The sequence below is a fragment of the Carlito syrichta genome, unplaced genomic scaffold (genome assembly GCF_000164805.1).
Source record: "Carlito syrichta isolate Samal-C Ts95f unplaced genomic scaffold, Tarsius_syrichta-2.0.1 Scaffold314676, whole genome shotgun sequence".
NCBI lineage: Eukaryota > Metazoa > Chordata > Mammalia > Primates > Tarsiidae > Carlito > Carlito syrichta.
Genome location: NW_007258772.1, coordinates 383,086 through 398,369, shown reverse-complemented (window position 1 = coordinate 398,369; position 15,284 = coordinate 383,086). Strand labels below are relative to the sequence as shown.

Genomic DNA, 15,284 nt, shown 5'->3' with positions numbered 1-15,284 from the left:
ATTGCCATGATTTCACCTCTATACAGCATCTTGGAAGAGTTTCTCAGAATGTGAGATCGTGGGAGAGGTGATTTTACCCCAACCCCTGTTTTCATGGTCTCTACTTATGGATTGACTATCTCCTACACTTTCATTTTAGTAGCGTCCTGACAGGTTTTTCACCCCTCTGTTTTGCTAAATGTGGCTTAGCCTCCCCTACCAAAACAGTTCATAAAACAAAGAGTTTGCTACCGGATTTGATGTACACTTACACCACTTACAAGCCCAAATGATTTAACTGTATTTGGCTTATTTTTCTGCTTTTCAGCACTTTCAGACCATGCTGAAGTCTAAATTGAATGTCCTAACACTGAAAAAGGAACCTCTCCCAGCGGTCATCTTCCACGAGCCAGAGGCCATCGAGCTGTGCACTACCACACCGCTGATGAAGACGAGGACTCACAGTGGCTGCAAGGTATGGGGGCACACGGCCAGCAAGCTTTCTCTTGGCGGGGCAGGTTAAAGGTTGTATGGCCTTGAGTCCCAACTTGCACAATGGTACATTTTTAAGAATGAAAATATAAAATGACTGACAAAATAAACTCATTAAGGGATGGTAGTCTGAATTCATATCTTGCTTGATTTTTAATGTTAAAGCCCTCTTCACCATTTTTGGATACACATTAAAGACATGGGTTTTAGTATGGATAAAATAGTATTCTTTCCGTATTTTCTGTAGCTCTATGGAAATTTGGGCTTCACACGGAAAGTTTTATCCTTAATGATAATTCTTCCCTTTCAACTTGCAATTTGAATAAAACATATCTTAAAGAATGAAAAAATAAACAAAAGAAACAAAACAAAAACAGGCTATATGTTTATACTCTCTGAGTCTTTTGGGGGTAATTTTGCATTTTTTCTTTGCTTCCACTCTCAAAATTTACACTAATATTCATGCCTCAGAATCCAGAAAAAGCATTTTTCACTTGTGCAAACTGTAATACTGACATGGAAACAAGACTAGAAATGAAATATATAATTTTGGTGAGCTTTGGGTTCTTTCTCACATGATATTTTTTTTTTGCTTGAGTTGATGAGTATGGTAATCAGTTTAGAGGTCACAAAGAAAATATTTCTTATGCATTTTTGGTCATCAGAAATTTGAAGTGAAAATAAAATAAGGGGTAAGGAAAATGCATGCTTGCATGTGGATTTCTTTTATAATCTTGTAGATATACTCCTTTCTTTATTGCTTTCTGTATACATTCCTTGTTTTGTTTTTGTTGTCGTTGTTTGAGTCAGAGTATAGTGGCATGCTCACGGCCACACAGCCTCCACCTGCTGGGCCCAGGTGATTCTTCTGCTTCAGCCTTCCAAGTAGCTGGAACTACAGATGCACACCACCATGCCTAGCTAGTTTTTGTGGTCTCAAACCCCTGAGTTCAGGCAATCCTCTCGCCTTGGCCTCCCAAATTGCTGGGATTACAGGCTTGAGCCCATGCCTGGCCTAAACTCCTTTTCTTATTGCTTAGTTTAGGGAGGCAGTTCCTGCATAGCTGTGGTCAGGTGGGAGCCTGCAGCAATCTGGGGTGATGGTGGTATGCACAAACCTCACACACATTCATTCATTCCATACATATTTTTTTGAGTGCTCACTATCCTTCAGATACTGTGTAACACACTGTGAGCAAGACCCACTAGCATATTTATGGAATTTAACTGCTAGTTGAGAAATATGGGAGGAGAAAAACAACCATTGATTGGTGAGAAATTCAGTTGGTAAGGCAGAAAGGAGAATCTATCTTCCACAAAGAAGAGGAATGCTAATTCCCTGAGGTGGGAATGAACTTGGTATGTTTTGGAATGGAAAGGAATAGACCCCTGTATCTGAGAAGTTGGAAAAGTTGTGATAAATGGTGATGCTGGGCAGGGAAGAGCCCTGCAGTTATGGCAAGGAGTTTAGATTTTGTTCTAATTACGATAGGGGAATATCAGCAGGATTAGGCAAGTGAGCTATATGACTCCATTTTTAAAATAGTGTTTTATCTTATTTTTATGTTTTATTTCTTTTCTTTCTTTTTTTCCCTTTGTTTAAAAAGTAGTTTTTTTAACCCTTGTCCTCCTCCCTCCCTCCTTGTTTTGGAGTCCCTAGTGTCTGTTATTCCTATCTTTTTTTTTTTTTTTTGAGTTGGAGTCTCATTCTATTGCCCAGGCTGGAGTGCAGTGGCACGCTCATGGCCACCCCAGCATCGACCTGCTGTGCTCCAGCAATCCTTCTGCCTCAGCCTTCCAAGTAGCTGGAACTACAGGCACACACTACCACGCCCGGCTAATTTTTGATTTGTTATAGAGACGAGGTCTCACCAAGTTGCCTAGCCTGGTCTCGAACCCGCAGGCTCAGGCAATCTACTTGCTTTGGCCTCCCACGTGCTGGGATTACAGGCTGAGTCACCGAGCCCGGCCTATTCCTATCTTAAAAAGTGATTGTAAATGGTAACTTGGGTCAGGCAACCTTCCAGCTTTCCAAGAGCAATTGCCAGTGGCTCAGCTTTTTTTTTTGAGTTGAAGTCTCACTCTGTCGCCCAGACTGGAGTGCAGCGGCTGCTCCCGGCCACCGCAACCTCGACCTGCTGGGCTCCGGTGATCCTTCCGCCTCAGCCTTCCGAGTAGCTGGAATTACAGGCGCGCACGCCAAGCTGATTTTTTTTTTTTTTTTGATTTATTGTAGAGATGAGGGCTCGCCAAGTTGCCCAGGCAGGTCTCGAACCCGCGGGCTCAGGCAATCCACTCACCTCAGCCTCCCAAAGACAGGGGATTATAGGCTGAGCCACCGAGCCCGGCTGTGGCTCAGCTTTAACAGGAGAGAGTGAATCAACAGTACGGGCCTTAGGCCCATTACATTTGATGTTTTTGGTGCATTGAGGATATAAAGGAATTATAAAAATACTCATTAAATTTAAACATGATATGAGATCAAATTTGTTATACATTCTTCAGAAGATTTACTAATGTTATTTGGAATTCTATTCCTATTAGGGAAGATAGTGCCTCAAAGCAAGATAAAGTCAGTAGAGACAAGTATAAGAAGGAAAGTTTAGTATGATAAAGCCTACAGAGTATGTTTAAAGTGGGAAGGGGGAAAACACACAGACAATTACAGGATAAAAAGACTTAGCAATCTAACAACCTAATTCAGATATGAAAGAAGTGAGTGAGTGTGTGTGTGTGTGTGTGTGTGTGTGTGTGTGTGTGTGTGTGTGAATGAGAGCGAGAGAGAGGGAAATATTTGCTAGAATGAAAACTATTATTTTCTGAAAAAGGAATGTAGAGTTCATGTGTCTTGGACTAGTTTTTCTGTGTACTGCCTTGGGATGTGTTCATTTATTTTACTTTTAAAAGGATGTTGAAAAAAATAGTAGGAATTCAGAAATGCATGCCAAAGAGGGCGAGTGTTGTGCTGGCTTCAGTGTGTGTGGCTAGTTAGACAAAGGGAAGTCGGCAATGATTTCAGCTGGACATAGGAAGAACTTCTGCATTTAAGGTGAAAAACACATTCCACTGGGCTATAAAAAATTTATGAACTCTCCATCCCTAGAAATCACGAAGAAGCAATTCCAGGCATAGATAATCATAACCCTGGAGTCAGGGATCTGGGCCAACACCTCTTGAGGTCCTTTCCAGCATTATCATTCCATCTGAAGGGAGAAAACCTGCAACGTGTAATTCTCCAAATTGTATACTATCCACTTTAGACATTTAAATTTTAACTGGAAATATACTGGCGTTACATGCTTTAATTCTCAAGGACAACATCACCGTTGTATTGAGTCATATTCTTTTGTTAAAAAAGTTAGAGTTTTCTAACCTTGACATTTTTGTTTAAAATCCTCCCAGACCTTCCTCAGTGTTTTCTGATCATCTTCAAGAACAAAGTCCGGTGTTTCCTCTCTGATTCTTGCGAGTAACTTAGCTCACAAGATGCCAGCTGCAGAAGGAACGCTCTCTGGGGCTCACGCCTCCCAGGAATAATGAGCACAATGTAGCCTGAGCCCAGCTGCAGGGCCTGCTCAGGGGACTCTCCGTCTTCACACAGTAGTAGTTCTTTTTTCCTAACAGCTCTTGTAACCTTGGATTTGGGGAGGGAAAAAGGCAGGAGGAAGCAAAGGAAAGGGGGGGATTGGACATGGGTCATGGCGAGCACCACTGAGACCCTCGCTCATCTTAGATTTCTCATTTCCCGCTGATCTGTATTCTCCGTGGGTCCTGACGGGATTGCCTTGCCAGGCTATTCATGTTTCAGGCAGCTGGGTCTTTGTGTATTCTCTTCTATTGCTGCCACTTTTTTTTCTGGAGTAGAGTTATTTAACTGTACAACACACTGCATCCCATTAGGACTCTTGTTGTTTGGAGTATCAGATGCTGTGTCCGATTTTGCAGTAGCTACGATGGCTTGTCACACCTTTCTCCTCCTGTCTAGCAAGAGGAAATCCTAGGTGGCTTCAGCTTGTTCACAAACATTTATTGAATTAATAGTCATTGAAACCTACTGTGTGTGTGGAATTGTGGATAAAGGAATCAAGGTAGTTGTTGTAGTAGATTCCATGTATAGCCAAGTGAGAGAAATAAGACAAGTGTCCAAATGCATAGATCACAAGTGCTTCTGAAACATGTGTGTATCAGAGTCCCCTGGCAGGCAAATTCCTGGATCTTCTTCCCAGAGATTTTCATTCAGGCACTCACTTAGTGGTAGAGAATAGGAGCCTGCACTTTGAAATAAACCACGTAATTTACATTAAGGTGAACCATGCTTGGAGCTTAAATATCTGAATCACAAAGTTGTGTGTGATAAGAATAATGTAAGTGATAAACCCTGCCTGGGAGTTGTGGGGCAGAGTGGAAAATGATATCTGGGGGCTGACTATCACTTATATGGTCAGAACAGATTAAATTTTTTTTTTTAAATTTTAAATCTGTGGGGCGCAATTCAGAGTTAAGTATACAAATATTCATTATACAGTACCCTTTGCCAGCAGGCCCAGAGAATGACTTCTGAGGAAGAACTGGGTACTGGAATTTCTGTATGCCACCTTGTCCTCTAGGGAGAGCTTTCCTGTTTTGCAATGACCCTTCCAGGTCCACTCACTAAAGTTCTCAAAGCCTTCACAAAATAGTGGTGAGAAAGAAGATAATTTTAAAAAATAATAAAAATACTAATAATACACAAATAGTGATGCGAAAGAGCATATGTTTATTAATACATTAAGAACTCATCTGTGTACTTTTCATGACACAAAAGCATTGCATCCTCATAACAACCCATGGTTTAAGTGCCAGGTGTAGTTCAATTTCACAGATGAGCTAGTTGAGGCGTAGAGATGCTCATCAGCTTGTACCCAGCAAGTGATTGACACAGCCTGAATTTGAACTTCAGCAGTCTGACTCTACAGCCTCTGCTCTCTCAACCAGATGCTACTGCCACGCAATGAACACTGAGTGGGTTCTATATCTGTATCTAGTCTATCCACAGATATCTCTTGAAACGGGCTGATCAGTTGTGCCATATAGTTTTGAGCAAGTCATTTTTTTTTTTTTGTAGGCTTTAGTTTTTGTACTTCTTATAAGCTGACCCTGGGTATGTGTAGTTTAAGTACTCTTTTCTTGCTTAATTGGATTATAATTTTATTGTGTAACAACCAGAAAGCATGAGGAGAGTGTACAAAAAGAATCATTTAGTTTTACCCAGATATACCACACGGATTCTCAAATTTAGTTTTCTAAAAAAACCGGACAGTCTACAATGAGAAGTCATATGCCTTGTAAAAAACAAAACAAAATACACACACACACACACACACACACACACACACACACACACACAGACACACACACAGACACACACACACATGTTTGGTGAATTTCTATATGGCCATGTAAATGCTATACAAAAGCTATTTGACAGTGCTTATTATTTAAAAGCAAAATAGCAGCGATGCTATAGTCAACTGACACATAATAGGGGTTTAGCATGTAACTTGTATCTTTTATTTAAAACTAAATTCCTCCAAACTATTTTCCTCTCAGTTCAGAGTATGTTTTATAAGTTTGTGGTTGATGGGGATTTCTGAGTGTAAGAACTTCCACAAGTTACAGAAGGGACGTAACTTGGAGGAGAAGTACCAAGGTAACTATGTCAGAACAGGTGCAGAAGGAAAAGCAGCTGTTGGCATGTATCTCTTGTTTGGGCCTGAGTCTGTCTGCCTTGATTCTGGATTCACTTGGTTGTCGTAGTAATATATGAAATAGAGACAAGCCTTTGTTGTGCTTTATTTATCTGGTTGTCTTTTTTAACTGGTTGTCTTTGTGTAACTGTCTAGGCCAGAGTCTTGCAGTGGATCTTTGGGATGGGCTCCACAGGGGATGATTCTCTTGGCCACCAGGGGGACCTTGGGTATTGGTAGTGAACAGGGCTAGTTTTGCTTGTGCTATTTCTTTCCACTCCCGTTTCTTTCTGTTTCCTCCCTGCTCAGGCTGAGGGTGTCCTTGCCTTCATTCCACAGGCTATTGAGTGCCCAGCAGCCTCTGTCTCTTTGTCCTTTACTGAGAGCCCCGCCAGCCCCTCACCTGGGTTTTTGCTCACACTGGAGATTCTGCATCCCCAAATCTTGTCTCTTGTCCTGAGTGAGGTGCTTGGCCTGGCTGTTGCTGTCATTGTCTTCCTATTTGTGAGGGTAAAAACCATCAAACAAACTCATTTTCATGAAGGAGTTAATGATTTGTAAACCATAACAATACTTATATTACTCTTTTTGAGATTGTTTGCATTTAGGAGTAACAATGTCCCTTAGCTCTCAGGAAGGATGTGGTTGATTTACAGTTTCATGGGACAGAGAAGAGACGTTTCTGAGCTGAGGGCTTTGTAGATAATCCTCAAATCCTACCATTGAGCACTTGTGTAAAATGGCCAGTCTTAGAAATGAATTTCAGCGATTCAGCCTAGCTTAGGATAAGGGTTCCTGATTTGACTTTAAGCATATTCAAAATTAGTATCATGTGTATCCAATTTCTATGCTTAATTCTTTGTGTTTGTTTGATCAATTGTGTATTTAATTAGAAATGTGGTCATGCCTTTCCCCCTTTGTCTTATTTTAGACAACGGTTCATTTTTTATTTATTAGTACAAGTGAAAATGTTGACTTTATGTTGCCAGCCTTATCAAATGCATCTTTGCAGTCCTTTCTTGGTATAGGTCATTTTGGGCATTGCTTGAATCCTATTATATCAATTATACAGACTGCTCTTGCAAAATAAATTTCTGATTTCAATATCAAGACAGAGTATAAATTAAATAATAATAATATATAAGATAGATTCAAGCCCATGGTCCTTATTGGTTATTTATTTTCCTCTAAATTCAGAGTGGGTGATATCAAATATATTTCCCTTTATTCTTCCTCAGACTTCCCTGTAAACAAATTAACACATTTATTTGTGCTTGTCTTCTCAAATTTAGGAAGCTAAAAGTTAATATGGGCCAACCTCTGTTTTTTAAGAGACACGTTTTTATTTTTTTGCAATTTTTCCTTTTTGTATACTTTTCTGAGTTTTTTCTTCCCTCCCTTCCTTTTTTCCTCTCTTTTTCCCTTCATCCCTCTTTTATTCTTTCCTAATTTCTTCCTTCATTTCCTTCTTCATCCACTAGAACATATTGCATAATCTTAAGATGTTCCAGGACTTAATAGGAAAACAAAGATAAACAATAATTTTGGATACTTTGGGTTGAAAAAAATAGAACAACTAACTTGAGTAGACTTAAATTATTGAAATTTATTTACTCTCTAATCTGTAAATTCTAGCAGGAGGGTTGACTTCAGTTACTCTCCAGGGGTTGGTTCATCTGCAGTCGTAATCCATATAATTATACCTCTCTTACATCTGTTGGCTGCCCTGTCAGGTTTGTTCTTAGAATAGCTTCTCTTATGTTAACAAAAATTGGTACTGTGGTTCTAGGCCACAATCTATCCAGCACAGCAAGCTGTGGGTGATTTCTGTCCTAATATTCTAAGCAACTCTCTTGAGATTTACTCTGAGGGGATGGGAATGTGGTCATATGCTCACCTGTAAAGCCATGTTTGTGTTTAGAAAATCAAATAGGCTGACTCCTTTGACTTTAGTTGAAGTGTTTCACATCTGGAGCTGGGAAGGTAGCCAGTTTCCCTGGAGCCCCAAATTCCTCAAAAATAAATATGGGATGTGTTGGGAAAAGGAAAAGTTATCCTGAAAAGGCAACATAAGGGTGACCCTAGCTATCTTATTTCTAAGGTCACTGTTTTATCAGGGGAGAAAATAGATATAACTTCAGGGATGGCTGAAATTCCAGAATATTGTTTTGATCTTTGTCTTTATATATATGTGCAAGATGCAGACCCCTTATATTATTGCTATGGTACCTAGCATGGAAGGATATTGTGTATGTGGTTTTACTATAAGTTTCTTGACCATGGGCCCCAAGTTACGACTTTGAATTCTGTACTATTGTCCTTTTGTTGACAACCATGGTGTCTTCAGCAAAGCTTTTTGCCCTTCATGAACTCACTTTTGTTATTTGTTGACTAAAATCTCTTTATACTGGGAATTATCTTTGCTTGAGCTGATAAATGTATGTGGAGTGAAGAAGCTCATTCTGCCTGATTTCTCTAGTTTACAGCATGGAACTGTCTGTCAGTTAATGCTTGTTGTGCTGGGGGTCAGACTTCTTTATAGGGTTACTCATTCATGTGATTGATGGGTGCAGTAGAGCTGTTGTCCCATCGAGGGATTCTCTGGGAATCCCTGAAACCTTTGTACTATTTATTTCTAGGTGCCCCACACACCGTGAGGGCTATGGTTGCAAATGGCCATTTTACTCTAGGGAGTCAGACTTGACATTAGAGTTTAGCATTTGGGCTAATGTTAATGACTGTATATTTCTATATCTCCAAATTTGTAATGTCACTGACAACATAAGTCAACTTCTTACCTATAAAAACTCTTGGGAGATCAGCAAAGATTCATTAGTGGGAAAAAGGTAAACCATCTAAATGTCTAAAGACAAATTTTGCTCAAAAGTGCTATGAAAACATGCAGTCCATAAAAATTATGTTGTAGAAATTATATTGATATGGAAAATGTTCATAATACTATTGGAATTCTATTTTTATATATAAAATAAAATAATTGTATGTAGATTTTTAAAAAGAGAAATCTGGATAAATATATGCTGAAATATGAACAGAAGTAATCCCTGGATATTAAGATTGGGGTGAAACTGTTAATTTTCTTATTTTTGGCTCATGTGTATTATCTAAATTTTTAACAATGAATGAATATTACTTTTAAAAGTAATAATTAAAGAATAATTTCTTGGGATGTGAGAAGTTTGACTGGAAACTTATCTGTAAGTAACTCCATTCTAAATGGAACATTTTGGAAAACAGCTTCTTCTAAGTCAATGACACAGACATTTATTTTTTCTCTCTGCCTAAGTCAGTTTCATAGTTTCAGGAAAGTGATCTCTTTTACCTAACTTGTGACTTGTCTGGTGTCAGATTTGTTTGATGTGCCGAGCATAATAGTTAAAGACCTACTCAAAAACATTGGAAAGGATGGTGTACTGGTTTCCTGAAGGCTGCTTTGTGGCAAAGTCAGTGGTTTAAAACAACATAAACTTATTCTCTCCTAGATCTGGAAGCTGGAGTCTAAAACCAGCATCACTGGACAGAAATCAAGGCTATGCTCGGTTATGCTCATGAGGGCTCTGGGGAGAATCCATTCGTTTCCTCTTCCATTTTATGATGGCTGCAGGCGTTCCTTGGCTTGTGAATACATCACACCAATCTCTGCCTCTGTGGTCACATTGCTTTTTTTTCTGTCGCTGTGAATTTTCTCTCTGCTTTTCTTTTCTCTTATAAGAATGCTTGTGATTGAATTTAAAATCCACTGGATAATCCAGGATAAGCTCCTCATCTTTAGATCCTTAATACCATCAAACTTACAAAAAGCCTTTTTCTTTGTAATATAATACAGGTTCTAGGAATTAGGACCTAATATCTTTTCATGGCCATTAGCCTACTACAGATGATTCCTTATAATAGGGAAATTATAAAAATTGCAAGAATTTCCAAGGGATATACCGCTGTGTGTGTATGTGTAATGTTGATAGTCAGTTGTTTAGCTTGTTTTTCTTGAGCCTGAGAAAATTCTTTTATTGGAATTTGGAAAGCTACTAGAAGAAATAAAAAAATAAGGAAGAGTGCTCTATAGAAGTAGCATCTTATTCCCATGTTGAGCCAAATTTATTTCTGTATCAAGAATTTTGTTAAAAAGAAAAGCTATCTTAAAATTTCACATGGAATACAGGTTTTTACACAAAGTTGTGAGCATTTGCAGTTTGTTGTGTTTCAGTGTAGTAGGCATATTCAACAATGTTGATAAAAATTTCGCAGTATTACCACTGAGAATATGAATAAGTGCTTTTCTCTCTGTTCCCACTAAAGTCTTAAGCATAATTTTGAAAATGATATGGAAAATATTATGACTATAATGTGCATTTCTGAGAGAAGTACCTTGTTATGAAGTTATTTTCCTCCTATGATTTTCTGTTTGGAAAACTCATTTTTGAAACAATGTGTAGGTTTAGTTCTGAAAATTTATTTTAATTGTTATCTGGATTTACGTCCATTTATTTAGAAAATAAGTTGATTTTTATGTATATTTTCCTGGATCAATTTTGTGGATCAAATGTAGTTCCTCTGTGGTAGACTTCATTTGTTAGGCAACCACAGAAACACCACACAGAAAACCAATTAAGTTGGTAAAAACTCATTAATAATATGCATTATGGTTTCCAGCAGAGATTATACAGCTTCTTAGAGACTCTTAGGAAGTTATAACTTCAACATTAAAATCTGGTTTATACAAACATAACACTTAAATATGCCAAACACAGTGGCTCATACCTGTAATCCTAGCACCTTGGGAGGCTGAAGTGGAAGAATTGCTTGAGCCCAGGAGTTCAAGACCAGCATGGACAACATAGCGAGACCTCATGTCTACAAAAAATAAAAAAAAATTAACTAGCCATGATGGCATGTGCCTGTAGTCCCAGCTATTTGGGAGACCGAAGTGGGAGGATTGCTTGAGTCCAGGAGTTCAGGACTGTGAAGAACTGTGATCGTGCCATTGCACTTCAGCCTGGGAAACAGGCTGAGCCCTGACTCAAAAACAAAACAAAACTAATGCTTAAATATAAAAGGTTAACTTTTAGAAGACTTTCTCAAGTTTACATATACATTTTTGGCTCAGCAGTCTTTGTTTTTCAGTGTTATATTCTCCTTTTACATTAGAGACATCTGTACTGTGAGAACCAAAAATTAGAGCAAGTCTTCCTGCTACTCAAAGTCTAGTTTAATTTATTGTTTGTTAAATGAAAACAATGAACATTAAATAAGGAAGCATTTGATAATATAGACCATGAGTGTAATCCCATATAAACCTAGACTTTCTTTGTAAGTGATTTTTTCTCTTAAGTCTTAAATTTTATCAAAGCTATACTTCCAGAGTTAAAAACATCAAATAACAGTGAAAAACTAAACATAAAATAGTTTTAGCTGTTTCTTTCATCTCTCCTGTACACCCAGTCCTGCTTGAAGAAGTAACCATATTATTGGCAGTTTCTTCTTATGTTTACCCTTATAATTTCAAACATTATACTTTATCCCATGTTGAATATTCCTTGGCTTTCTATTTTGGTAGATGACTATTTAGGCCTGTAACAACCCTACCCACTTTCTTTCCTCCATCTCCTTAATATAGTTACCTCTGCAAGTTTAGCGAGGTCAATATCTGTGTGATAACTAAAGGGCTCATCAGTACACCATACTTTTTATTAACTTTTAAAGTTAAATAAATATTATTTTAAAAATTGTATAGTTTATATGGATATACACTTAATTTTTCCCAAATGCCCTCTCATATTTGGCATATACCTGTCAACATGTTACCCAACTACTCATCTCCTCCTAGTTATCTCACCCCTAGAGAGAACTTTGTCCTCTAGATCCCAAGTAGACTCTTGTCTCTAGGCCAGTAGTCCTGCAGTAACTCAAGGTCTTCTCTCTGTTGCTCTTCTGTGTTGATACTCTTCTGCTTTCTCCCACCCTCTTTGGTTTACTCTTTGTTATGCTGGTGCACATCTTCAAGAAGTAAACATTTTATGCCTTGTATGACTAAACATTTCTTTATTCTATTCTCACCTTTTCAAAAGCTCAGCTATGTATAGAAGAATAGGATGGAAATAATTTCTACTTAAAACTGTGAAGATACTACTCTTACTTTTATTATCCCATGCTACTTTTGAGGAATCTGATTCCATGTGATTCAAATACTAATGCTCTTTTGTATGTGACTTTTCCCCTCCACATTTTGAAACTTTTTTTTGGTTTTTTTGATCCTCTGAAGTTTTATGGTTGTGTCTTGGTATGGATTTTTTCCCCAGTTCATCCAGTTGATGGTTGTAGATCTTTTCAATTTGGAGACCCTTGTTTCTTGATAGTTTAGGCAACCTTAACTAAAATTTTGACTTCCCTTTCTAATTTAAGAACCATTTCAGAAATAAAGACATATGATACAGATGGATTAGGTCAAAATATCAGTGTTATAAAACTTGCTTTCAAAGATATGACTTAGATGTATAGATTCAGTGGGCTTTCTAAAACTTCCAAATCTTTGCTGAAACCTCTGGTATTCAACTGTATCTTTTCCTGTTCATTTTGTTCTTTTTGTTTATATCTTAAAAATTTCCATTATCATAAATTTAGTAGGATTCGTGAAGGAAAAGAGATATATCTTTAAAGAGAGTTTGCCGTCTTTATCTAGAACTCCTCTCTGAATTGTTAAATCCTCTCTAAATTGCTAATTTTAGACATTTGAACTTTCATGTTTTTGTATCTTTATCTAAGTTGGAAACAGTGACACAAGTTACTTTCAAGTTTAAAGAGATATTTATAAAGTACTTTGAACTTTTTGCGGGAACAGTGCTATATAAATAAAATGCCCCCATTCAAATACAACTCTCTTCAGTTTGAATGTCAAGGTCAATGAACTATGGAGAAAATGGGGGCAAATTAGTTATGACAAAAAAGTGGCACTAAATAACTCAGGGTCATAAAATGCACTTTTAAATATGAACAGCAATTTTTAAAATTACATCTCTGGAAGTTTCAGCTCCTGACTACCCAGCAAGTAGAATATGAAAACCACTGTAACAACAGGTGCAGATGTGCTCCTTGGTGTGCTGGCTGTTCATTTCTTTGTTTTTACTGAAAATATTATACATTCATTTCTTGGCAAGAGAGATGATGTCTGGGCTTCTGTGCATACTGAGTTCTCTAAATGAGACATTAGTCAGATTGGCATTTATGAGTCACCAGGCATCTTCATAAGCCAAATCCAGGAATTATAAAATAATTTACTCAGAAAGTAATGGGGATAAATGAAATTCATTATCCTGAAAGCCAGGAAAGTTACCTTGTGAGCTAAAGATGCTACTGAAATCACACCCCCCCACATTGATTGATTAGTGCACTCACTTTAAAAATTGTTTTTGTGATACTCATGAGCAGTGCTAGAATTCTCATGTCACCACCTAGTACATACACCTGTAATACTTGTTAGGGCAGGAGAGATGCAGCTCATTTTCACAAAGGTATTTTCCTATAAGTCTGTTTGAGGGATGATGCAAAACAGGTGTTTGCTTTTCTTATCAGAGAGCTCACCGGTTCATGCAGAGTCCACATTGGTCGTGGATAAATGAACTTCTCTCCTATTCTTCCTTCTTAAGTTTTCTAAAGTCTTTTTACTCCTCGGCCCTTCCTTGTGGCCCCATTCCTAAGGATCTTGGCTTATCAGGAACTTCTGGTTTGGAGGTAGAAGGAGCCCTGGGGAGGGGAGCTTCAGGGCACTCAGCATAAATTTTTAATTAGACAAATGGACCTTAATCTGGATGATAAAAGAAACAATAACCTGTTTCACATGGTGAAAACCTGGTGTATTTATCATTGTTATGCCAACAGAATTTTTATTTCATTTCTCCTTCTTAGGAAGGATCACCTTCCAGAAGATGAAAGGCAGGAAGGAGATAACTCATCCTGTCACATATAATTGTATGCTAGAGTCATTCTAAGAAAAAGACAGTCAAAGGAAGGGAATGTACAGACCCATTAGGACAAGGAAAATTTTATTTTATTTGTTCATGGTCAGTAAAATCCTCTAGTAGGGACCCTACACATTTTTTTTTTCTTTTTAAATGGCACACTTTGTTAAACAAAATAAACACTACTGATCATTATGTGTCAGGGGACCCCCCCCCAATGGAACTTATTTACATAAATTGTGTATTTATTCTCGCATATCTTAATTTTAGTCATCTTCAAAGTCCTCTCCATTGGATGTAATACACTTATTGAAGTGCTTTTCAACTACTCAAAGCAATTTTTGGACTTGTCAATTTTGATGCTTTTTAGTGCTTCTGCTGTTTTTTGTTTCACTCCTCACATGGGCAAAAATGTTTCCTTTTGAGGACATTTTTCATGGGGGGGGCCACTCTGGGCAAGATCAGGTGAATAGGGAGAGTAGGACACAGGAGTCATGCCTTTTTTGGTGAAAAAATTTATTTAGCATGGTGTGGGCAATGTGCTTGTAAATCACCCATCATGAAATGGACAAATGCGTTGAAAGAATCTCCAAAAAAATTTTTTTTTTCACTGAAGCTGAACACAACCTCTCACAACTATGCTAGCTGGTCCTCTGATGTCGATGGGTTCCTAGAACACTTACCTAGTGGGGGAAGTCTGTACTATAAGGGGCCCGCCCTCCAAAACATAGATCTGGATTTTTGGGGGGGTCATCCTTGTAAATGTATTAATAAATAGGCTAAATCTATGTAGTGTTACTTATTATTATGTGTGTTTTAAAACAAACAAAATAGAAATTTTAGAAGAATGAGCTAAACTGGAAGTATTGTATGTATATCATGTTGTGAAGACTTTATATTATAATTTAGACAAGACTCTTCTTAACAATAGTGAATGTAAAACCAACTTTCACGTGGCTCTGATCATTATAATACTGTTTGACTGATTTCTTGCCAGATCCCATTGAATCATCAGTTTTCACCCCAGGTAGAAAAGATCATATGCCAGGAGGATGAGATGTATCAGCTCCACCATCTTTTTGCTGTTTGCTTGTATACACTTTCCTTTCATTGTCTT

At 37.8% G+C, this 15,284-nt stretch overlaps 1 protein-coding gene across 1 annotated transcript in view; it reads left to right on the top strand.

The window, feature by feature from the left end:
* Positions 1–304: 304 nt before the first annotated feature.
* PID1 (phosphotyrosine interaction domain containing 1) overlaps positions 305–15,284 on the top strand; it is a 134,044-nt gene continuing 119,064 nt past the window's right edge. Inside the window, exon 1 of the mRNA XM_021719418.1 lies at positions 305–454. Coding sequence (XP_021575093.1) covers positions 320–454 — 135 coding nt within the window. The 5' untranslated portion in view covers positions 305–319. The remainder of the gene's footprint in view (positions 455–15,284) is intronic.